We start from the raw sequence: 27311 nt of genomic DNA on the forward strand, positions 1-27311 counted from the left end.
TTACACTGTAGATCCTCACCCAGCTTCTTTGCCCTTTCCTGGACTCACTCCAGCACCTCAATGTCCTTCTTACAGTGAGGGGCTCCAACTGGACACAGAATGCATACTTCAGCCTCACCAGTGCTGAGCATGGGGGCATGATCACTGCCCTACTGGCCACAATGTTGTTGATCAAGGCCAGGATGCCTTTGGCCTTTTAGGCCACCTGGGCACAGTTGGCTCATGTTCAGCTGCTGTCAACCAGCACACCCAGGTCCTTTTCTGTTGGGCTTATGATTATGCTTGCTTCATGATTATGCTATGTCATGCCTTCAGGAACCCTCAGATGGGATCCAAGCACAGCTGTCCCAGCCTATACAGGGTAATGAGGGTAAATATATTACCCTATCATCCTCATCTGAAAACCCATATAAAGCTTATAGCAGTAGAAAGCATTTGCATAGGGCTGCGTTAATGAAAGTCATGGCAGCTTTACACTGCATTTATTGTGAAGGCACCTGAGGATCTCTGTTTACATGAAACTCTGTCTTTCTAACAGCAGGCATGAGCAGTGAGTGCTCAGAGTGCCAGAGGAAGATGTTCAAGGTTTCAGTAGGTGTCCTGCTGTGTGCCCTTGGCTCCTGCAAGGCTTGGTTCAATTGTGGTTGCTCTCACACTGCTTCCAGATCCAAACTTCTGCATAATTAATTCTAATTTAATGTAGGTGCAGCCTAGGACTAGGCATGACAGCACACAATTTGTTCAAGCTTTTCATTTTCACAGATAGTGCAGGTAGAAGTGTTTCACTGTCTTTTTTAATGGAAGTTGAGCAACAGTCCTCCATGCCCAGGAGATATTAGAGACACCAGAACTCATTTCTGACATGGTTTGGACTCTAAATACAGTCTTCTTTCACTATAGTACCATACCTGCATTTTGCAGTTTTTTCATCAGTTTTTCTGATGAAACATGATTTTCTATACTGCTTATATTCCATAAAAATTGTACTATATATTATTAAGTAATGATGCTGTAACATACATAATATTTTCACGTCTTTCTTTTGATTCTAAGTGAACAGGCTTACAAATGCATTACTAAAAAGGGCTACTGATATCTTTTGTTTTCCATTTGAGCAATCTTTAGTTTGTTTAATCTTTCCTTATATGAAATTTTTTTTTTTCCTCACTCCAGTGGCTCCTTTTTCCTTTCTTGGAGTATCTCCATTTCCAGTGATGCTGTTTAACCACTTTCACAAGAAAACAAGACTTTTAAAATTTACTGTCTGTCTGTGCATTCTCTCTTCTCATGTCCCTGATACTTTGTGAGGGATCTGGAGCTCGTACAGACTAGATGTAAGAACAAGGAGGCTCAGAAGTTACAGGGAGTACATGAGTTTATGAAACTATTAGTTCTGCAGTCCACCAAAGAGCTCCTGTTGTTTATATCTATACAGTAATTTCATGGTTATAAGCCGTACCATTTTGACTAAAGTTTTGGTCCGTACCCGGAAGTGTGGCTTATATTCCAGAGCGACTAACATATGAAAAAAAATCAGAAATCTACCAACCGGAAGTACGAGCACGCAGCAGCCCCAAACTGAACTGAGCCCACCCTGCCCCGAGCAGGGCCAGGGCCGCCCCTGGCAGCCGCGGGGGAGCAGGGCCGGTGCCGGCGGGGGAGGGAGGAGCCATGCCCAGCAGGGGCAGCTCTGCGGCAGCGGCGGGGGGCCGTGCTGGGCCGGCACAGCCCCCCGGCAGCGGCGGGCGAAGCCGAGCTGAGCCCACACGGCCGCAAGCCAATAAACCCCGCGATCCCGCGATTCTGTTACTAAATGGTAACTTTGTGAAAGTTACACACCGATCCTTGCTGAGAATGAAAGTGCGGCTTACGATCCGGTGCGGCTTATATATGGAGGAAAAACAAAACGTTGCCGACACCCCGGAAGTGCTGCTTATAATCGGTGCGGCTTGTAATTGTGAAATTACTGTAATTATACAGAGAACTCAAAAGATAGTTTTTAGCCAGAGAGAGAAATGAATGATTTTACATGTCTTTTCCTCCAATTCACATTTTATCATCTGTTCTGTCTCAAGATTGAATTCAGTGCCAAAAGAATTTAAAAGCTAGTTGACTTCTTCACAATCTACTCAGTTTTGTATTGCAGAAAGTGAAAATATCTCTCTAGTTTGTTTGGACATGACAATTGTCTTAAAAAAGTGACTGAAATCAAACTCACCAAACCTTTGCTGATTTTTTTTTAATGATTGACTGATTTTTTATTTTTTTATTTTCTTCTTGGAATGTTTGAATAAAATCCAAATATGAGCCACTGGAAAATATATTCCAAGGTCTCTGCTGTGCTTAATCTGCAGGGTTTGAAGTTGAACCTGTCAAAGGATTTTCAGCAGAATAATATTCCATGAGATGCAGTTTTCTAAAAATGTAGATCAAGCCATGTCACAGTTTGCCTCAGCTAAAATATATCTGTTTACATCAGCTTAAGACCCCTCAGAGAAATGATATAGAGAATGTCATTAGATAATTACAGGTGGTCTGGACTGTTACTTCCTAATCATAGGAAGCTAATGGTTTTCCAAACCGAGACTCTTCAGACTCCCCCAGGCACTTTATCTTCAGATCTGACTCTTGACAAGCACTTGAGCATATTCTGTGGGTAGGTTGCTTCAATCTCTTTCTGACAAGATAGATTTCTATTTTAAGGAAATATATTCTGAAAGACAACTCAGGTAATGGAGCTATTTCTGTAAAGAAGATAAACTTCATGTAAGAATGTTTAGCAGAAAGACTGGGCATGTGTGGAGTGGGATTCAAGCCAGAATAAAAATAAGGAAGGTAATGCAAAGGGAAACATTTAGGGTAGAATGGGGTAGCTCTAAGTTGTCAGGACTATAATGAATCCTTTTCCCATATCTTTCCTTAATCAGCTGTGTTAGATTGTCACATATCCAGAACTTTTTCTCAAAGCCTGGAAATTTCGAGCATGTTTTGGTATTTCTCAAAGAAATAATATTTTCTGGTTTTGATAGCTTCCTTGCCTTTAGCTATTCTGGCTATGCCTTCACCCATGCTAAGACACAATCATGCATTATGTTCTTTTTAACCTTCCTCATATCACTTGCTTATTTAGTGAAGCTCTAGCTTTAAATATTTGCTTTTTCCAGCCTTTCTCACGTTTCCTTGATGCTTCTTTACTCTTTCTATTCCTTTAACAATACTTCTGAAAAAGTCCTCAATGACCTTTTGGTCCTTTTGGTCCTTGTTATTCCTCTTCAGTAATACTTACATATATATATATATTCTCAAAGGAGATCCTTTCTTTCCCTATGTTGTAAATTGTTTTTTCTATTTATCATCCATGCCAAATAACATTAAAATATTCAGTGGTTTCAAGCATTGTTATGAAAATGCAGACCTACTGGATTTAAATCTATGGCATGTACAGGGCAATTAGAACCCATTTTTGAGCCCAATGAATTTCTAGGCTAGTGAGAATTTTAGAGGTTATTATTAAGGGCATGCTGACACATGCCAAAGTCAGTGACATGCAGAGCATGGACATAACATGAAATGTTGTACTGAATTTCATTCTACTATTTTGATTTAAGTCATAAAATTTTCCTCTTTGCTTAATTTTATCATCCATCCATCACAGTTGGAAATTGAGAGGAAAAAAGATTAATATTTATTGGTTCAGGCCATTGTGATTTTCTAAAAACACTTCTCTAATTCTCTGCTACTTAGGGATTGTGTGTTTTGTAAAAAAACTAGAGACAAATCATGCCCAAAATTAGGTTTTCACATAAATAAATTTCCCATGAACATATGAGAATTTTGCTTCTTAATAAAGAAAAGCTGATGATAGGTAAACAATATGAAGAATGTTAAGGCCTCCAAATTTACCACTGCTTTTCAATAATAATAATAAAAACATCATCCTGAAAATATAAGCAATTTGTTGAAAGCATCACAATGCAACAAGCTTCAGGAAGTATTAGCATTCTAGCAATGATTCATATGCATCTTGAAGAGGTGCATATTTTGATACATGTAAATGTATCAAAATATTTTAGTCACTTTTATATATATATATGGTAAAATGTGCATGTATAACCTTGTCAATAGTGTAAGTAATAACGTTGGAATGATTGAATAATAATTTTATTTTTGTATCATTCCCACTGTGATGTCAAATGTAGCTATTCAAGAATCCACTGTTTGAATAGTTGCAATATCTTAATATAAAGATTTAAATTTTTTTGTTACTATGATCATAAAAGTTGCTGGTCATTCTTTATGGTACAACCTGCCTTTTAAGAAATGGACTTAATGGAAAGCCTAATCTTATCTATCACCATCAATGTTCATTGGATTCCTTTAAGGACTCTTGGTCTCACTGAAGAACTCTTGAAATCATTTTCTTTGAGCATCAGGACAACAAACTCTTCCTTTCATAATAATAGAAATTGAAAGAATGTATATTTTATATTGTTGGAGGTTTCTGGAAAACAACATTTTCAAAATTATTTTGAAAAAAGTTTCTTTATACATATTTGGTACAAAATCCTTTCACTCATGAGAGAGAACGATCCTGCATTCTTTGAGATTTTGGGGTTGATGGTACTTGCTTACAATAAAGCAGTAGGAAGAGGAATAGAGAGAGATTTGACACATCCATTTGCCTTCCCTCTCCTCTTTGTCTGTCACACCTACCCACAGTCAGAGTCTGCCAAAACTCTTGACCTACAGGTAGCAAGATCAGTGGCAAAATTATTTTAATCTATGAAAATCTACAAAAGGCTTACCAAGTAAATGTGTAGACTTTCCAGTGGTTTTATATTTGCAAAATTTTTGTTTCCTAGAAGGGTTCCTATGCTCACTGAAAAAAAAAAAAGCACAATATGTGTTGGCAAGACTATAATGTATAAAAGTTAAATGCTGGGAAGTGCTGATCTCTTGACCACCAAATATAAAGATGTCACTAAAGGGGAAATGAGAACCTGTTTTACATATGAGATCTCTAGCTGACATATTTTTAATCCACTGCTTTGGATAACAATTCTAAATTGGTAGAGGTTTATAACAGTTGTTTTACTAAGTAGCATGGGTTGGTTATAGGGCTTAAATAGACACAAAACAAATTATTTGCTTTTGCACAGGGGAATATTCTATTTCCTTCTATTGTAAGAAATACTTTCCACTAGCCAATAGAAAAAAATTAACATGGATAAATTATATCCCAAGTGAATATGAGGGATATGCAGGAGGTAAATCTAAAATATTGTTTAAAACCTAAAAAGAAACCTTTTCTTTTGGTTCATATTGCAAATTGTTTTTCTCAACTACAATCTAGGTCAGCTTGTAAACAGAAAATACCAAATGAAGAAAAGATGTTTCTGCATTTCTGATGAGAAATACTTTAATACCTTCAAAGCAACATATTCAAGATATTTTAAAAGTTTCCCTTTTGTAGCAGTCATTCATTATTTTAGCTCAATTTCATATGGCTTTGATCTTATGAAGTTTATATTTTTTCACAAATTAACCACTGATAATTTAAAAAAAAAGGTCTTCTCTGCTTTGGATAGATCATCTTGCTTCATCACATTTAGCAAATTGACCAATTATATTCTTTAAAAACTCTTTTTAAAAGCCTTTTTTCTTTTCTACAGTTTTGTAGTTTCTATCTAATTGTAGCAGTAGTCACCTTCTCCATCAGAGCAGTTTTTTGTTTGGGACAGAAAAATTAATACTATGAATAGAATTCACTCATAGATGTAAACGCCACTCTGACAGGCTATCAGTAAATCTGAAAGGAAAGCAAATTCTCCGTATGCTATTATAATAACACACTTCTCTTTGGAGGGATGAGCATTACAATGTGGAGTGTTACAATTATTAAAGGTATCAGAAATATGGCAAAGAAAAAAAATTATAAAGAAGCTGCATATCAAACCTATTTAATCTCAAAACACTGAGGAAATAATCTCTGTGTATAGACTTTTGCATTTGCAGTAGCATGCTGCAGTCTCTTTTCAGAGCAGATCAGACAAAGGATAACAATAAGAAAACAGATTTAGGCATTCCATTTTGCTAATAAGATGGGTGGTGTTTTAAAATCTGCCTTGATGATCATCAGTCATTCCTTGATATTTCTACCACATTATTTGATTTCCAATGACTATTAACAGTCAATATTGTAAAAAAGAAAAAAAATTCTTCTTCATGGTGTGGAGAAGGCTGATATTATAAACTTTTCAAGTTGAGAAATTAATTTCCTAAATATCTTCTTTTTAAACAAACATAGAGTTATTTATGCTAATGTACTTAATGAAAAACTGTGATGAAACTAGACTAAACAACTCTAAGCTATACACTGTCAAAAATTTATTCATCAAAGAAAACCATAGTTTCTTGTTGGATGTTCCTAAACAGATTTTATTTGTCCACCTGCTGGAAAGTTTTAATTAGGGATGTGAATATTATGAAAGCAGAAATATTTGTGACTTGACTAAGACACATTAGTTCAATGCAATAAATGTAGCTAAGAACACTTTTATCTTTATGATTACAAAATGGCATCTGAAACCACGGAGAAATATTACTATTCCTGTAAAGGAGGTTATAAGTCACAATGTTAAGCTGCTGAAAAATATGGAATGGAAGAATAAAATCATTTAACATTTATACCATTCAGTTTCCTTTTAAGTTCAAGGTAAAACCTCATTAAGGAAATGGAGTACTCTCAGAAACCTAGTTTCTAATTTTTATACTTTACATCATTTATAAAATATTTTGGAAGTTCTTTTTCTGTTGTCCTGTAGCCATCAGAAGTTCACAAACCACCACCTGTAAAGCACTTGCGTATGTCATTAAATAATTCATGATATTTAGATACTTCCCCAGTACAAAGAAAGCAGAACCTTCTATCAACTTCTCCCTACAAAGCATGAAAAAAAACAGAAAGAAAAGGGCCTAGCAGTAGCAGAGACAGATATTTTTCTATTGTTCTTATCTATATACATCCCATGTATTTATTTTTTTTAATATATATCGGTAGCTACAAATTCTGATTTTCTCTATGTGGACACCTGCCTTTAACCCTTTAACAGCTTCATTTTGTTTTCTGAATGAATGCTTTCCTTTTTTTTTTTTTTTTTTTTTTTTTTACATTTTACATATCTTTTCTTCCTTTTCCTATTGAGTGCCAGTGACATGCAACAAACAGAAATGTTTCACAGACACCATCTCAGTGACCTTCTTTGCATGCAAATGTGGCACTTTGGTTTTAGAATGGCAATGCAGTACTGTTCTCTGTACTTTAAAAAAATGCAGTAGTTGAAATACTTTGAAATTTTCTTGTTCCATTGCTTGACAGATCTCATCTGGCTTTTCTGCACCAAATTCTCTGCTAAACTACTCTTTCCATTATACATCTAATACCTCATTATGTTTTTGGATAGCTATGACACTGACAGTTTGCTGAAGCAGGAAATACAGTGTTTTCTTCAAGTTGCTCAGTCTAGACATTTTTATCATTAACATATTTAATCTTACAAAAATCCTTTGTTCAGGTATAGTGGAACTGTGTCCTTCCATCATATTGCTAAGTTTTAATTAGATAAAAAAATTGTCTCCCTCCCTTAGAGTGCTATGCAATACGTCTGCAACTGAACACAATCAGAATCTGAATTATTGTCTCCTAGTTCAATACAGTTTTCATCCTGTCATTTTCCCTATTCAGTGTGTGAGCATGTTTTCTACAAAATCTTTGCATTGGTACTTCCCTTTCAAGAGAAATCTCTACAATATTTTGAGAAACCACGGCTAAGAAAGTATCATATTTCTGCATCAAGGCTGATAGAGGATCTTGAGCATAGGGAAGTGAGAAGCAGAAAGACTGAGAGTAGAACAGGAATTGCTTTGAGTAAAGATACCAAGAAGCAGTGATGTGGTTCTTAAACCTACTATAACAGGGTTATATGAGCATACTATTTTGGAGAACAGAAAAACCATACAACACCCCCCAAGTGGCAGCAAAATAAGAGATTTTCTTTTCCCCTCTTCATACATGAAGCTGCTAAACATACACAAAATATCAATGAGTCTGTCAAAGCAATTTTAACCAGTTTCACATCATTTAAAACATTTAAAGGTTTTGTTTTCTGTTTATGTCGTTAAACATTTGTTATCAGTCACTAAGATTTTAGCATTGAACTGTCATTACAGGAGCATTAACAGAGATGTGCAGATTCTTAAGTATCTATATTTCAGTATTAGTACAGTTGGATGCATTAAGTGCTAGTGCCAGAAAGCATCACTAAGCAGATAATTTACATCAGTATATTCTTAAATGCTTCACTTTTTTTCTAATCTCTGTGTCATAAAAGGCAGTCATAGAACCACACATATAATCTGGTTTTCCTTTCTTACCCTTTCAAAATATGTCAATATCTACCTGCATCATGAGTTTTGAGGATGGAAAGATTTTGGTGGGTCAATTCAGTGCATTTTTTTTCTCAGTGACTGTTTTTGTCTTTCAGACTTGAATCTCCTACTAGATCTTTGGTGATGGAAGCACCTAGGGGAGTGCAAGTCAATGCAGCTGCAGGAGACTTAAAGGCTACCTGTAGGAAAGAACTGCACTTACAGTCCACAGAAGGGGAGGTAAGTTCAGCCAGCAGAGAAATGTTTCACAACACTGCCAGGTATAACACAAACAGTGTGAGGAGGGTTCATTCAGCAGCAAGGCAAACAATACAAAGTGTTCTGAGTTTGCCTTTGTTAAAGTAATGTTGGTTTAGCTTGTTAAATTATTAAAACTTATTTCCTTTTTAACAAATATTGGAATCTCTAAATTTCATTCACACTGAAAATAAACTTGGTTGAATTAATACAGACCAGAATTACTTGTAAATTAAGCATCAAAGAAAAGTCTTCCATAGAACAGAGTTAAGTGATACTGGTAAAAACGTAATTTGGATTACTCTGTCAAAATAAGACAGAGAAGTTTGGATTAATTTGGATTAATGCATCATTAAACCATGATTAAGAGGTTTAACAAATTTACTCTACCTGTGGTTTAACTCCTTAATCTTTTGCCATCTCTGTAAGAGAGACAGAGTACTTCCATCATATTTTCTCTCCTGTTTCATTAGTTGTCTTGCTTCAGAGTACAGTGATAAGTGATTGACATGAAATGATTTTGGTAAAGATTCTTCTCATGTAAACCTGTGTGAACTCATGAAAATGATTCAGAATTTTGTCACTTGTTGGGATGGCAATCTATGTATTACAGAAATGCATGAAGGATTACTGGTATGGCAGTCCTTTTATCTTCAGACCATAAATGATACAACATTTTAAAAATAAAAAAAAGCAAAAAACTAGTTGAAAGCTATCAAGAGATCTCAGATTTCTATTAGGCGCTTTGAAGGAATTTATAGATTTTCAAATTGTTCTCAGAGGAGCTTGCTACAATACAGCATTTTTGGAAATCCATAATGTAAATATCTTATTGTGAATGGAGCTCTTTAGAAATTTTTTTGCCTTTTGTGTTTGTATTTATTATTCTCTACCAAATGTTTCCAGATATTTTACACACTATCCAACATAAGCAAAACCAAACAAAGCCAACATTCATATCTGGGAAAGATAATCCCCTGGAATGCACACTCTGCCTTACAAAACAGACAGGAACATTTTGTTCAATATACTGTATCACAGGCCCCATTTTGATAATTTTTTTTATTGATGCAAGTATCTGTCCAGCGTAATTAAAGCACTATGTTTCCCTAATTGAGTCTCAAATGTTTATATATCACATGCCTGACCTTATTTTTGAGTTTCTCCAAAAACAGTTCTTCTCCCAGTCTATCTTTACTTACCACTTCTCTTACTGTTTCCTAACATTTCTGGGATAGAAGAAAAAATTTAATCCTCTTTTAATAGTAAATATTGTCCTGCTTCAGCATTGTCCTTTCTGTGGGTATTTTTGAGTCTAGATTTACCTGTAACCTGGCTTTGTTTTCCCTTCATAAATCCCTACCTGGTTAAATCTATTGTGTTTCTTAAATTTATTAACATAAATTTTACAAATAGAATGTATTTCTTTGTTCTATTCCTTCATGATATTGTCAGTGGGGAAAAGTAAAATTTAAATTAAAGTTAAAAAGAGAGAAGCCAACAGAAAGACTGTTACCTTTCCTTAGTCTTCCATTATTATTTAAACAATGCTTGTTTGTATATTCTCTTTGTTTTGTGTCATACACTTCTTCATACAATTTTTTTTTCTGTGGATCCATCAGGTTTTTTTCACTACATCAACATTGTGATTTAATTGCATGACTCCTCATTTTTCTTAAGTGTTTACTATACCTTGTTGGATAGGTAGTTTTGGAAATAACGTCCTATGACCTCAGTTGGACTTTGACAATGGGAATCCAAGAAAAGATATAATGCCTATATTATGCATGATTCAGAACTAGAATTCAACCTGGTTTTAAATGTTTTGTAGTTAAAAAACGCCAGTGAAAAGCTGACTTTTCTGAACTTCTTATTAAAAATCAGTATTTTCTTCATATGAATTTGCACATCTATGATTTCCTACACAGAAGTTAGATTGAAAGCTATCAGAAAACAATTTACCAACCTTTCTCCACTCTTTCCTAATGAACTGTTCAATAAATACACATCTGACAAAGTTCAAAGTCTTGAATGCTTGCAATTTCAGTAAGATCTGAAATGAACTGTAGATTAAATCCACAGAGAAATTCTATCCAGGGATCTGACCAATGCCTTTATAGTCTGCTGTTTAATCTCTCCCACTGGAAAATGCAGAAGTATTTTGGAAGGTGTGTAGCAGGCTCCTCAGCATTAGCTGTTGTGCAGTTACTATGGCCATGCTAGGGAATTACAGCCTGGTGTGAGGAACCAGGGTAAACATCCAATGGATTAAATATCTACACAACAAAATACTGGTTGCTTTTCCGATTACAGTCAAACAGATAAACCACAGATTAGCAGACAATAAAAAAAATTGTTTAAAGTTTTTATCGTTATTTATTTTTAAGAAAACACATTCTAAAATAACAAAGTATCTGTATTAAAAATTATCTTAATTTTATTCTAAGAATTGAATGCCTTATCAGTCAAGTTTCCTCCAGAAATAAATTAGTGTTGTCTTTGTGAATTGATCTGTGAACCATTTTTATGATAAGACAATTTGTACTAGAAAGACGTGCAAGGGTTTTTTTATTATTTTTATTCTAGTTAACTAAATTTAATTTTTTTAATGTTGAAAGCTTTTTCAAAAATTCATCAAAGATATGTGAATTAGTATTTTCTCTTTCTAGCAAAGTTATTGCCCTATTATGACAGAAAATGATTACATGGCACCTGGAATCCATCAGTTATAGCCATGTTACAAAGCATTATGCATTTACTGACCATGAAACATAGATTTTCCTTTAAGAATAACTTCGGAATATTTTTCAAAACATAAATGTGTTTATGAAATACTTCTTCTCTAGCTTTTTTTCTATGCAGTATAATCTTTAGCCTCCCACATCACAAACTGAATGCCTCTGCAAGAATCCTGAATTCTGCTGTTTGATACATTTTCTTTTTATTTACTGCAGTATTATAATAATCCTTTTAGCCCTATTACGCATTATAATGTGTGATCCCAGACTGAATACTGGGGGCTGTAATTTAGATTCAGATTCTGCTGCCCTTTGTGAAGCTCTTGAGCTGCCCCGTTGTGAGTCGAGGCATCAGCAGAATCCTTTGATTCAATTATAACTTGGCATTTAATTGTGAACTATGTATTCTTCTATAAATAAACCATAACCAATGGTTTAAAATAGCAATCATTTACTTGGAACACAAAATGTGAAGCTGCAGGCTACAGCTGAATCCACTGGTTCACATAAGAAGAAAAAGATCATTTCTTGTCTGGAAACTTGGCACAATGACTGCTAGTTCACTGCTACTTTTTCTCACAAAAGTGAAATGCAAAAGTACAAATCAATTTTAAATTCTGTAGATACTTGATTTTTCTCAACATAAAAATGTTCAAATTGAACCTGAAACACATAATTGTATAACGATAGCAAGCTGAAAGGTCAGTTTGATGGTGTCCACTCATTGGCCTAACAACTAAGTGTAGTAGTTTTGACCATCCAGAATCACAGGATTGGTCAGGTTGGAAGAGGATCACAATGGGTCATCTGGTCCCACTTCCCTGCTCAAGCACGGTCATTCTAAAGCACACGGCACAGGATTGTGTCCAGACTGTTCCTGAATATCTCCAGTGGGGGAGAATCCACAACTTTTCTGGGAAATACGTGCTGGTGTTCAGTCACCTACACTGTACAGTTCCTTCTCATATTTAGGTGGAACTTTCTGTGAAAGAGTTTCTGTCCATTGCCACCTGTTGCTTGGCACCACAAAGAAGAGTGTGGGTCCATTCTCTGAGACTCTCTGTGCAGATACTTATAGACATTGATGAGGTCCCCTCCCAGATGTCTGTTCTCAATGCTGAACAGGCCCAGCTCCCTCAGCCTTTCCTCACAAGAGAGCTGCTCCAGTCCCTAAATCATCTTTGTTGCCCTCCACTGGACCTGCTCCAGGAGCTCCATGTCTCTCTTGTCCTGAGGAGCCCAGAACTGGACACAGCACTCCTGATGTGCCTCACCAGGGTTGAACAGAGGGGCGAGATCACCTCCCTCAGCCTCCTGGCAATGCTCTTCCCAATGTGCCCCAAGACACCACTGGTTTTCTCATCTACATGGGCACATGGCTGGCTCATGGACAGTTTGGTGTCCACCAGATCCCCAAGGTCTTTCCCTGTACAGCTGCTTTCCAGCAGGTCAGTCCCCAGTGCTCGTGCATGGGGTTACTCCTTCCCAGGTGCAGGACCCTGCCTTTGTTGAATTTCAGGATGTTTCTCTCTGTTCTCTTCAGCCTGTTGAGGCCCCTCTGAAGGGTTACATAGCCCTCTGGGGCAATGACTGCATTGGTCTCTGGAGCAAAGGCTGCTAAAGCAGGCTCAGCTCTTAGGAAGATTGAGCAGCTGCTATGTCTCTTTCCAAGGAGCTTCTATGTAAGTTAGCTCTGCACTTTCATTGCACCCTGTTGACTGTCAAAGATGAAGTCAATAAAAGGAGAAAGATGTAAAGAGGCTTCTCATTTTCACAAATGTATTCACATTAATCACCTTATCTATGACCTTTTTCCTATTTACTTCTTTATGCCCTTGTATTTCCTGGTCAAATTACACTCTGTCACAGCATCATTTGTGGAGTATATTTTGTTGTTTCTGGCATAATGAGGTTGATCCTTCATTATGGTAAAGCTTATAACTGTCACATTAAAAATGAGCAATACTCTTTAACAGACAAAGTTTACTCAAAGTCAGTGTGGCAGACAAGAGGCCAAATTTATATCTACCATTTTAACAGAGCACATTTAATGAAACACACAGTATTATTTTTTAGAGTCTAACAAATGTATATAGTACTAATATTTGATCTATAATCCTATCCAGTTCTAAATCCAGGAGATGCATTTAACACATAGATTAATAATTAAGATTTATTAATATTTAATAAAACTGCAGTAATCTTCACTTAAAAGCTCAAATAACAGTACCATTTTAAAGCACTTGGTGGAATTTTTGTGGGTGGTTTTTATCTTCTGAAACAGCAAATAAAAAAGGAAAGGACTTCTTAAATTAAGTAGATACACTGAAATTGAATTACCTTGTTGTACACACTGCTTGCCATAACTATGGAGGAATGGCGGATCAAAGACAAAAACATCATATATTAGTTCAATTAAACCAAGTTATGTTTGTCTGAGATTAAATGTATGCAAAAAAATTAAATGTTTGTATGCATGAATTGAATTCAATAGAAAATAAGCAATGGCAGGCTCTAGAGCTCAAAGATCCACTGTTTATTCACCAAATATTATCTAATAAATGTGCTGCATTTTGTTTTCAAAGCCTTTTTCATGGTATTAAGCAGTTGACTTCTTGCTGTTGTCTATGAGGAAAGAGATTAGTGAATACGAAGGGATTTTTTCTGTATTTTTTTAATTATAGGTTTAAAAAATTCTATTAGGATGTTTTGACTGGTACTTAAAATTAAATATATATTGTCAAGAAAAACCTCCCACTTTCATTTTCAAACCAGTTATTAATGTTTAATTTAATTTATAGGAAAAAACCCAGTGTTCTGTACCAGTTTACAACCAAAAATACAAAGCTACAAAAGTAAAGCAATTTAACTGGCAACACCCATATTTAAAATGTTTATTCATGGCCAAGTTTTCAGGATCCACATCATAAGGAATTTTATTAGAAAGATAAAAGTGACAATTAATAATTTATTATATAATTATTTTTTAATTAGTATCACCTTTTAATCTAAATAATTATTTGAATGGTAATAAAGGCTTTATTCCCTGTAAATTAAGCACAGCTGTTCCAAGTACATTTTCTTTTTGCTGGATTGTCTACATAAACCACAAAGAAGTCACATCTATCCAAGAGTGAATGAATTTGCAAAGAATGAAAATGATTTCCATAACAGAAAGAATAAATACACCAGAAAGTGTTTTTCTTCAGTAAGTACCCATATATTGTATTGGGGTTTTAACTCAGAAGTGCCAATATATACTTTTGTTCATTAAATTTACAAAAATATGTACTTAGGATGAAACCTTACCCTCACAAACACCTCTTTGACACTGATGAGTCAAAACATAAATTCTTCCATTCAAGATTGAACTATACACTTCACTAATGTGCAGTGTTATTTTTAATGTATAGATAAGTTATTTTTCAAATCTCTTTTAGTTGTCAGTAGTTGTAGTCATAACATAGAGATGGGAATGGGAGCAGTGCTGCCGGGATGGCTCTCCTCAGGTGTACCAGGTGTAATCTTTAGAATGAGAACATTTATGACACCAGGCCACCCTCAGCCCTGAGGTCTCATTTGTCTTGTGGTCAGCTGATCTTAGTACTATAGAGAATACATTTTCAATACAAAGTTTCTGCTAGATATTTTGATCTTCTCTAAATGTTTAGTATATTCAGTTTCATCTCAGTCATTACATTCATTTCACTGTTTAACTGTTCCTCAAAACGATTAATGATTATGATCAATATGGTTCCAGATATTGTGCTTAAATTTTTCAGTATATATACTACCAAGCTAATATTTTAATTTTTCATTATGATTTTTTGTTCCTTTACTCAGAACTATCATTTACATTTAATGAAAACCACAGATAAGTGTTGTAATAAATGGTCCCTGCAAACTAAAGTACAATAATTTCACGACTATAAAGTGCACCTTAAAGCCTAAAACTTTGATCGAAACCCGGAAGTGCATCTTATAATTTGGTGCGCCTTATATATGGACAAAGTTCAGAAATTTCCTGACAACCTGGAAGTGCGAGCCACGAGCCGAGCCACGAGCAGTGAGCCGAGACACGTGGGGCCGTGGGGTTTGCGCAATTCCAGTTACTTATTGGTTACTTTGTTGTGTGCGGATCCTCGCTGCAAAAAAAAAGTGCGTCTTATGATCTGGTGCGCCTTATATGTGGAAAAATTTGGAAATTTGACGACACCCAGAAGTGCACCTTATAATCCGGTGCGCCTTATAGTCGTGAAATTACTGTACTTTAACTTATCTGACCGCTCATCTTAACCTTGAATATCGAAACACATCAACATATGAAAATTATATCATTGAGTCTAGTGACCTAATCTGTATAATCCTCTTTGTAGGATGCCTCTGATAGCCTATGCAGAATAGCAAAAAGACTAAGAAAAAACCTTGCATTCCTATAATTCAGAGTAATTGAATATTTAAGGGAATACAAAAAGTTTATTTATTGAGACATTACTGCAGTGTCTTTTAATACTAGTTGATTAAAACCCACCTATCAGATTTCCTTCTTTCACATTTCCTCCAGTTCCCTGCCATTTCTTATCTACGTTAAACCTGAAGCATGCTTTTTCACGCCTGTTTAATCAAAGAGTATATGGATACAGAAAATATTTCATTTTCTATAACTCCTAAGTTTTTAATTTGGCTGCATGAATTTAAACTGTCATTTACTGTCTTGACTAAGACTCATTAGAGAATTTTATACAGGAGAGGTTTATATCTCTGTATTAAAAGGCTTGTACTCATATTTGATTTTTTACCTCATGCCTACATATTTCCTACTGAAAGTTTGCTTCTTCAATTTAGTTTTTTGTTTTGCAGATAAACTATATTTTCTGGCTTGCTTTCCTCTCTCTTTCTTTCTCAGTGTTCAGATTAACAATACAGTCTGATGACCAGGTGAATGGCAGATCATCATTAGGAAAAATTGTATATAAAAAGAATACTATTTTCCATTCCTATTACATACACTACAGGTTGATTCAGTTTACTTTGTCAGAAATCAGATCTACTTTTAAACATTATAGAACTAATGTATTTTTCTCTGTACTAATATGCACATGACAAAGCAGTGATCTGGGATTTCTAAACCTTAAGTATTTAGAATGATGCCACTGCTCTACATAAAATAACATTTCTCTGAGTAGCTGCTGCCTTTTCCATCTTGCAATCTGTCAGTCAGTCTCCTACAAAATTTCAAGAATGGATGACGGCTTTGGTTTTATTTCTGCCTATTTATCTGCTGAGGAGTGCAACTCTCTGAGAGACTATGACTGGCCTACATTGTCTTGATGCATGTGAGGTGATAAATGGCTTATCTCATACCTCTCACAGCAAAAGAGATTAGAGAAAAACCATGTACTTCCATTAACTACTGTCATACAGCAACAGTGTTCACTACAAAAATAAAACTGTTTAATTTTTTGTCTTGCCACTTCTTCCCTTCTCTTTAGATACCTGATAAAACAGTAAGTAGTTTAAGTTTTGCTGGTGTTGGAGGAATTTCCAGCCATAAATTTCAGTTTTTGTCAAATCAGAGGACAGGAAAGGTAGATCCTCAAATACCTACTATGTTCTCTAAATTCCCAATGAGTTGGGCTACTCTGGTGGTATATTTGTATTCCTGCATAACTAATAGATAGCAACTTTTGTTGCATCTCTAAATTTCATCTTTCATTTATAATCTTGACAGCATATGCACAGGGTAGATTTTAATACTGCTTTTAAATCATCTTTATTAATTCTTTTCATCTCAGGCTTCACCAGGGTGTAGCTATAGGGATGTGATTAAATTGGACTCACTGCAGCAGATATCACCCTCTCAAGAAGCCAGCTCAATTTTTCTCAGACACCATACCCTAGTATCCACATTGCTGACCAGATGTTCTGGGATGCCTGCTGGGACAGGACTCAATAGCTACCATGCAGGATTATGGTAGGAGATAAGAGTGGATTGTTTTACATCACAGTGTGAAGTTTGTAAGTACCAGGGGAAAAGCCTGCATAGCTATGCTTATAAAGATCATTTCATTTAATGAACCAAATCACTGAGCTACATTGTATTGTAGTGCACAACAGAGTAGGGTGGTCTGGATTAAAGTCCTGGAGCAGTACACTACGTAACACCTGCAATGATAGACTGTAGAAGTGTAGATCTCCTGATGTAAACAAACGGAAAAATTCTTGAGCTCACAGCAAATACTATAATAAAGTTCAAGAGATTTAACTCCAACCAGATCTCTGATACATAGACCCTGTGGTTTTTTGAGTTAATTCTTATTTGAATCAAAACACGTCTTTTACAATCCATTTAATTCTGTGTTACAGATTTCTCATGATTCTTCCCCATCATCACTGCAGCTAAGCTGTTAAAATGCCCAGCCACACAATCTGCCAAAAGTATAAAGAGCTCATCTTGTATTTTGTTGGATTGCCTTGCATGTATGTCTTCTATATTGAAGTGCTTTTTATTACTGCATATATCATATTCTCATGTCTCCAGCTTCCATAGAAATAGTCGTTTTCTTATCTTCTTTGGTATTCCAAGTGCATCAAGGCGTGTTGATTTTGTCTGGGATAGTGTTTATTTTCGTCACAGTGACTGGTATGGGGTTGTGGTTTGGATTTGTGCTGAACATGAAACTGATAATACAGAGATGACTTTGTTACTGGTGAGCAGGGCTTGCACAGACCCAAGGACTTTTTTTCTTGTTCTTCTTGTTCTTCTTGTTCTTCTTGTTCTTCTTCTTGTTCTTCTTGTTCTTCTTGTTCTTCTTGTTCTTGTTCTTGTTCTTCTTCTTCTTCTTCTTCTTCTTCTTCTTCTCCTTCTCCTTCTCCTTCTCCTTCTCCTTCTCCTTCTCCTTCTCCTTCTCCTTCTCCTTCTCCTTCTCCTTCTCCTTCTCCTTCTCCTTCTTCTTCTTCTTCTATCGCCATGCTGGGAAGGAGACTGGGCTGCATGGGAAGCTGAGAGGTGACACAGGGCAGGTGACCTCAACCGACCAAAGGGACATTCAATACTCTATGACATTGGACTCGCTATATACAGCTCCTGGGGGAAGAGGGAATAAGGGGGAAGGCATTTGGAGTGCTGGTGTTTGTCTGCCTAAGTCACTGTTACCTGTTATGAGGCCTTGCTCTCCTGGAGATGGCTGAGCACCTGGCTGCCCATGGGAAACAGTGAATGAATTCCTTAGTTTGCTTTGCTTATCTGCATAATTTTCACTATTAAATGACCTTTATCTCAACCCACAACCTTTCCAGCTTCTATCCTTCCAACCCTCTTCCTGATCTTTCTGGTGGGGGAGTGAGTGAGTGGCACACGGCTGCTGGCTGGGGTTAAACCACAACACAAGGCTTACTGAAAATCAGTATTAAAAGTCCATAAGGCCACTCAGATCTTTCTTTTTATCTCTATTTTTTAAAAGTTATCAAGAACTGCTGATTAAAAGTATGTGACATTACTGGCTCCGGTTTAATATCCTGTTGAGTTACTATTGAAATTGAAAGTATTTTATCACAGTCATGTTCTGACGTCAATTTTTGATCTTTCTCCAAGTACAGAACTATGCTGAGCATTATTTAGTACAAAAGATACATTTATACTCACACAGACCTTGCATTATTAAGTGTGGCTGGAATTTTGCACAATACTATTGGTAATTCTAGTGTTACTACATTAATAATGGACCTGTAGCCATTCGTTTTTTCTTGATATGAGAAGTAAACGAATACTTTTAATTACTTGTCACTCCATTCATTACTGTGTCCTTTGTCTCCTTCCCACATTTTACCAGTTCCTAATTTCTAGTTTGTTATTAAACCCTCTTTCCCCATCTGTTATTTTGTTTTCTTATTATGTTTGCTGCAGTTACTGTCACGTTTACTCCTAGCTGAGCTGAATGTTTTAACATGTAATCTTTTTTATTCTTCAGTTTTAATTCTAGCAGAAAATTATTATATTGTTCACAACACCATCCACATTTCTTACATAAGAAACTATTTCTGCAGGGGTTATGACTAATAATTTTCTGAGGTCTGTAATACTGGACTTTCCAAGAAACATTGTGTGTATGTGTCTAAATACATCATTTCTTTGTTATATAAGTTACAGAACAAAGATAATAATTTGCTGCATTTTAGTTTTGTGATCACTTCCTCTATCAGTCACAATGTGAATTAAAGCAAGCATTGTGACATGCAGATGTCACCTTTGCCTCTGAGATTTTCCCTTTCTGTCCCTTTTAGTGAGTATTTCCTCCCATGACAGTGTATTACTGTGGAATCTGGAGAACTTACAGTGATGGGGAGTTGTAGTATTTGGGGCTACTTTTAGACTATATTAACATCAATAATTCCAGTAATTTACAATGTTTCTGTTGTGGATGGAAACATGCATCAGTCCCTCTGTGGAATTTTATCCTGACCCTTTATTTTTTTCCCAGCCTGCTCTTGCTAGTCCTGACTTCTCTACAGCAGGAGCTCAGTAGTGCTTCTGCACTATTTTGCTGCCATAAAGCACTTATTTTATCATAAAAGGAAAAAAAAATAAAAATAAGACAATACATTCCATATTTAAGGAATTCACCTTTTTCTAAGCTTCATAGTGTTACCTCCAGAGCTTAAAGACATCTTGATTTGTTGCCTGTCTTCTAGAAGTTCTTAGTCTGCTCCTGAGATAATGACTGATCTTACTTTAGCTTTTATTTGCTCTTTCCATAAAAAAAAAAATTCTGAGCAGTTGGACACTCATTTGTTTGTGCCAGTAGAAGACGTAGTTTTCTGCAAACGTAAGTGCAAATATTGGAGAACTCAATGGAGATTCATTAATGTTACTGACATCTACAGTTTCATACTGACTCATGTTATTTGCAGTGGCAGATTATAAAAAACCACAATATTTTTAAATCATAGTCAATGTTCAAAAACAAATGGGAATATCTTGATGACCTTCTTAATGAGACTTTAACCTGAAATCTTTCCTCCTCTTAACTTAGGTCAAAGAAGCTCTTTATTTTTTAACTTCATTTAATTATTCTCTGGAAGTAGCTATTGTTAAGCCCCTACAATTTGCACAGTTCAGCACATATTTTCAACTGCTTACAGGAGCACACTGGGGAATATGCTTTAATATCACTTCACACTTATTAAAATACAAATTCTGCCAGAGCAAATATATGCTGCTGCTATGAATGAATAAATGTTAATCATAAAATGTACAAGTGAAAATTCAACCTATTCAAGAACATTGACAAAATGTTTTTGTATAATGTTTGTACCTGAATAAACATGTTGGTGAAGTAATTGCATATATTGTCATAATGACTATTAATGCAGAAGTGACTACACAGAGATGAAAAACAATACATGCTGACAGCTTTTTTACTTCTAAAAATTAATTCCTAATATATTTTTATAATAGTTCTAATAAATATTTTAAAATCTTTTAATGTATTTCTAAAAAGTCAGGTCTTCCTCAAAGCACTTGTTTAAACATATCTCCCACTGCTGAAAAAAATTTATGTACTTCTTTTTTTTTCCTCCCTCTTTTAGATATTTTTAAATGCAGATACAATCCGCCTGGGAAATCTACCAGTGGGGTCCTTTTCATCGTCCTCCTCCTTCTCCTCCTCCTCCTCCTCACCCAGCTCTTCAGCTCCTCGCCAGACTATCTATGAGCTCTGCGCCTGTCCCAATGGCAAAATTTACCTGTCCCCAGCAGGAGCAGGCTCCACGTGTCAATCCAGTAGCAACATCTGCTTGTGGAGCTAGAAGGACTCCGTTTTATCCTCACACCAGAATAGCCTTTTGTTACTATCCCTCTGCTTCATGGTTCAGTTCGGTTTCCCCTGTGACAAGTTCGATGCTTCAAACGGCCTGCAGAGCAACTTCTTCCACTGTAAGCAGGAATTAAACGCTGCCTTCTCCTGTGGCTTCTGCTGCCACTCAACACAGAGATGGGAGACAGATATCCAGAAATCAATGTTTTCTTCATCAGGAAACCTAGAACATGAAATCACCTTTTTTTCCAAAAGGGACAACAACACAGGTGCCTTTGCTACTTGAAGTGAAGCACATAGTTTTAGAATTTTGCAGGACCTGGATATGAACTGCACATAAATATATCTAGAGAGAGAGAGAGAGTACATGATTTTACTCACAATCTGATGGTGAGATGAATTGGTTCCCCCTGTATGATAAATAACTTTACTGTCTGAAAGCACAATTTTCCATTCATCTTTTTGGATGTAAACTTTTATCCCTGAATTTTAAAATTTTAAAGCATTGTGTGATGCTTGCTTTACTAAACAAATTCAGTAAATGGTTTTTAATACAAAAAGAGACAGAATTCCTCCTTGAGTTTGGTTTCTTTAAAAATGTGTTGTTACTATTTGTCTACTAAGTCTAGGGTTTTGTACGCTAGGTAAATTTTGGAAGTGCTCAGCAATATTACTTTAAAAGTTAAAAGACATACTCTTGTTTGTCAGATCTGAATGACCTTAAATAATGTTTTTGTGGCCATTGCATGTGAAGCAATTGCTTTGAGTAGAACATACATTTTCTGGAAAAGAAGAACAGGGTAAAGAAGGAAATGCTGATGATGTGTTTGTTGATCAGTGTATTGCACTTCACAAGGTTTTTATAATTGGCAAATACAAAATCAAGAAAGAAATCTTCAAAGGTGCATCTTGCCCATTTTCTGAATATGTCTCACTGCTGCCATTTGAACACAGTACAAACATTGGTAGTAATGTAAGGTGTGACACTGAGAAGCAGTGCACTAACAACTTGTATGACATTCACATTTTTTATTCTCTTTTGTTTGCCATCTGCTGCTGGGGTTTCAAAGTAATAGTAGTATATATAAAACCACATATTAAATGACATTCAGTATTAAAAAGTACATCAATATTACATTATCCTTACCAGGTCTGGATTTAAATCATGCAGTCACATTTGCACTCAAATCTCACTACTGATTTGCACTCAGATCTCACTACTGACTTATTTTTTTTACAAGTTTCATGTGGGATTTCTTTCTTATATCAATGTTCATACTTATTTGGTTTGATTGATAATTGAAATCTTATAAAAATGCTTTGGTATGCTGCTGGTAAATTTGTCACAGCATTGATTAACAAGAGTATCTTGAAACTTGCAGAACCCAGGAAAGTAAAACAATATAAAAGTGTTTTCTTTTGTGGAAGATGGCTTGATTGTGTGAGGTAAGTGTGCTTTTTAATTCTATTCTTTAAATTGCATCACCTAGCTTCTATTTTTAGAGGTTTCTGAATCTAAGATCACCAATGAAATGAGGGTTTTTGAAAAGTAATTCTAAAGCCAGGATAGACTGTGAAAGGTGGGTATTTCTGCACATTTTTAAAATACATTTTTAGAGGAAAAAAATTAAAATGAGCAAATCATTACAGTGATTGCCTTGGCATCTTATTACCACCTAATGAGGTTGACTTGTTTTCACTTCAGGTGAAATTCACTCCTATGCAGAAGACCAGCACAAGACATGTCAGTGCCTTGCCTGGTGCTTGCCTTACCATTGGCCCTCTTCAGAGGTGTGAATTTTACCCCATAGCAAGAATTCTGTATTTGCTGGGTTTAACAGTTAAAGGAAGATTTTGAATTGATTATTTTATGTCTTCAAAAGAAGGCTGTTAACAGCTGACTTGCCTATTTGAGATTTTTCTTCTTTGAGAGAATATACACTAGTAAGTACTGCAAGAAAATATATTAGAACAGGAGGATTTTTGAGATAGAGGAACAAAAAGAGTTGCAGATGACTAAGGAGTGACAATAAAACATGAGAATGTGTAGCTATACAGTACACCCTTATAACTGTAGGGATATAAATATCTTTTTCTCATGCACACAAGTAAGACAATGGTAGAGTGACAATCATGAATTTCAGGAGGAAAAGAATAAAGATATATATGAGGACACATCTACATGTATTCATCATCTGTGCACACCTACATGCACCTGTTGCTTAAAAGATGAACAAATATAGTGACTAATCTATTTGGTGAATTAAAATGTGGCTACCTACAAATTGCATATAAGTAGCAAAATAGCTAACAAGCCTTTTTTCTCCTCAAAAAAAAACCTGCAGGGTGACTTGTAGATACTTTGTCATCAATTTTCCACTGAAAAATTTTGTTTGTTCTTCACCTTCTGAGATTATTTACCTGTTTATTCATTTAAAAAAGGTCTCTGTTTACGGGATGGAAGGACCCAAACTTAATAAATTTCACACCAACTTGGTTGGGAATGGGCAGGTGGGAAAAAATTACTTTTTTACTAGATTAATTTTAACAGTAAGACTGAAATAATTTGCCACTTTGTATGAAGAGAACTCAGAAGACATATGTGGATAGTGCACTAGACTCCTTAAAAGATGCCAGTAAATTCATGTAGCTCTGCACTGTCAGGATATTCATTATTGGAGTCCCATCAATATGAAGTAGAGTATATTCAGGAGTTTCAACAACCTATGGGATAGAATAGCAAGTTCTCATAATGTCTTTATATTCTGGTGAATTTCATAATATTGATATTTTACTTTAAATGCATTGAAAACTGTAAGAAGAGAAGAAAGCAATTTTTATTTCAAAAAATATTTCTAGCCCACATGATTTCAGGGAGTATTGAAAAAGTTATTTCAATGAATTAACCATACTAAAAATTAAGATGCCATCCTTATGACAACAATGAAATATGTGCAAAGACCTTATTGGCTATATGTATTTAACATATATGATAGATTTATCTCCTGTAAAAATATTTCTGTCATATTATAGGATACTGTCTCTTTCTTGTTCAAAAAAAAAGAAAAAAAAGAAGAGAAAAATAAAAGCATCAGCCAACCTCTCTGAGCACTGTTAGCTGTATGGTTTATATTGCAGTTCATTCATTGGTTAAATGTTAACACCAAAGACAGACACTTCTATTATATCCAACACTATGACACTGCTCTTTCTACTAATTCTGTTGGAATGAAGAGATGAAAAGTTGTAATTACAACATGAAATGTAACATAGTTTAAATTTGTGCAGCATTTTGAGCTGTAGATTTTCACTTTTTTTCCAAGGTTTAAATTTTTTGTCAGTGTCTTTCAATTGCATTACTATTCATGCATCTGGGGGTCTTTTTGTGTTACTAAGAAAACTTCCCAAGACATTGCTTCTTTGAAGTTAAGTTATACTGGTCTGCTTGCAAAGTTGTCTTGACTGGATAAAAGAATTCCCTTTCAACCATTTCAGATACAGAGGGTTATTAAGTCTGGAAGATACAGCCATAAATGTTTAGAAGAATTCAATGAAGGATGTTTAAGGTATTTGGTTGCTAACACAATGTATCTTTTAGGGGGGTTTTGTTTTGTTTGTTTTACTTTGTTTTAGATTCCAAATAATTTATAAATAAAAAACAAATTTACAACCCACAAACTTTAGACTATGGAATTGTTATCAGCTGATTCACTGTAATGCACATGAAAGTTGGATGAAAATCTGAGTGTCGTATTGTTTCAAACACTACTCAGTAAAGGTCTGCTAACCATTTTTGTTTTGTAACCTTCATGTTAATGGTTTTCTTGTGTATAGAAGTATATATAAAAAGATGGGAACTATTTTCTTACACATACTATGCAATACGTTTGTAGAACTGCAATATTACCAAAATTACAAAAGCTGTGCTTTTGTATCCTCTTACTTTATGTAACAAAAAACCAATCTTTTTTCTATTTAATGGACTGTCTGTCTTAAAACTGTGGATAGCATTATTCAAAAGCAGTACACTGAAACTTTTTAGATTTTTATTTTATTTACCTTGGATTTCTTTTTCTTTTTTCCATGAGAATAATAGCAAGGTTTTGGAAGTTGGAAATTGCTTTTTCTTGGAAAGCTAGAATTTTTTCAGCATGTAATTAACACTGTCAGTTTGAAATGTCTCCTGTACTTCTTTCATTTGGTCTTAGCATTTCCATCTGGTGCTACCATATAACCATAAATAAATGTGATACATTAAACAGGAAACATATCAGAATTAATTTCAAGAATACTCAAACAGGAATCCTGCTAATGGTGCAAGGAACATATAGAATTGCTGATGAGAAACTTTTTTATTTTCTGCATATTTTTATGGAGATTTTTGGTAGTTTGCATTTTCTTACCTCTGTCTACATTAGCAGCATGGTGATAGAGTCAATTGTTTTTCAATTGTTTTCTCCTCACACACAGAGCATAATACAATTTTATTTCAAACATTTTTTGAAAACAACATACACTGCATTTAAATGCAGTACTTATGTTAAAAAAAAATTAAAGAAGTATAGGCTTTATTTCTACAGTAGCATTAGTAAAGTTTAAATTACTGTATTGCTATATCACCTACCATAAAAACATATCACACTACTCAAATTCCTTTGTATCTTGCCAGAATAAACTTGAACTGCATATTAATGTTTAAACTGCACTTATTTACAAGCCACTTGAGAATTACAAAGTCCTGTAAAAGGTTTTGTGGTGATGTCACCAATGCAAACAAATGCTCTCTGCATTTGGTTACCCGGGGCAGTGTCAGTGCGGGTAACAGCACAGCCCTGTACAGAGCTTGGACAAAAAGCAAGGTGAGAATTCTGTGGGTTTGTGTACACCGAGCCCCTTGATGTAATCAATTGACTTCATCAATATCCAGACAGCAGCTTGCTTCACAATACCTAAAAAATCAGCAACTTCTGTACAAAGAGCAATAGTTCTTTAGAACTGTTAGTAATACAGGAAAATATATCAGTAATATAGATGGGTAAGTCCCAAATTAATAAAACATGATTGCTGACACAACAAGAAAAAATATTCTTAGCAATTTTGCTCAGGGTTGGACTAGTCCAATCTGTGGAAACTACTGACAGTAAAAGATAAATAGAAGATAAATGGAAAAACAACACACTATATATGTTGTGTTGATGCAATAAGGTCCACACTGAAACTAGAATTTAACACAAGTTCTCTATTTGAAATATAGATATGTCTCCTCTGAAACATTGACCTGAGCTTCAGATTATGTTGTTTGAATTTGAAAGTATTATTTGATATTTAAGCAATACATTTCTTAGAGAGGCCAGGACATGAATAATTTCAGAAGAGCTGAGGTAAAATCTTATACTGTCTATCACGTCTGATTAGAGTCCATTAAACACAAAAAAAAAAAAAAAAAAAAAAAACACTAGCCTACTTAACTAAGGAAAAAAAATATTGAAATTTGAAAGTTTTGCTGATTTTTGGGAAAATTTTAGGTGGACTTCACCCTTTTCATGAGTATGCAGCTCTAGAAGTGTCTTCAATTCTGACATGTTTAAGAAATGACAGCAATGTATATTAATAAAATTTGCCTTGGGGCCAACCATCTTCATTTAATGCATGACTTGATCTGAGAATAAAAGTGGCTTTTAGTCACATGTGTGCCTCCTTGTTTGAGAGATCCATGAGAAGTTCAGCTTTCAGCATCATCTAGAGAACAGTGCACAGTAGGATTTAAGCATTAGAGGTGCATTACTGAAAGCAAAATGTACTGTTTTCTGTGCTTTATGATATTTGGAGATCTTGCCTACTTTACCACAGAGAGATATGCATTCTAGCACAACAACTTATTTCTAAGTATATATTTCAGAACTTTTTTAAAAAAAATACTTAATTTTTTTCTTTTTAGGTGACGTTTAGTCAGTTTTCTTGTCCCAAACACTGCAACAGTTAGTAAGTCAAATTCTTCTTCTTAACTCCCATCTCACTTAACTCTTCAGCTGAGCTTCAGTTGTCTCCTTAAGCAACCTCCTTTCTTCACAAA

At 35.1% G+C, this 27311-nt stretch overlaps 1 protein-coding gene across 2 annotated transcripts in view; it reads left to right on the forward strand.

Annotated features, from left to right (window-relative positions):
* Positions 1–26691, forward strand: part of SGCZ (sarcoglycan zeta) — a 430920-nt gene extending 404229 nt beyond the window's left edge. For both annotated transcript variants that reach the window (XM_033060385.2, XM_033060393.2), the window contains 2 exons: positions 8544–8667; positions 21012–26691. In XM_033060385.2, the coding sequence (XP_032916276.1) occupies positions 8544–8667; positions 21012–21230 (343 nt within the window). In that variant the 3' untranslated portion in view covers positions 21231–26691. The remainder of the gene's footprint in view (positions 1–8543; positions 8668–21011) is intronic.
* Positions 26692–27311: the final 620 nt, after the last annotated feature.

Source organism: Catharus ustulatus, chromosome 5 (genome assembly GCF_009819885.2).
Source record: "Catharus ustulatus isolate bCatUst1 chromosome 5, bCatUst1.pri.v2, whole genome shotgun sequence".
Lineage (NCBI taxonomy): Eukaryota > Metazoa > Chordata > Aves > Passeriformes > Turdidae > Catharus > Catharus ustulatus.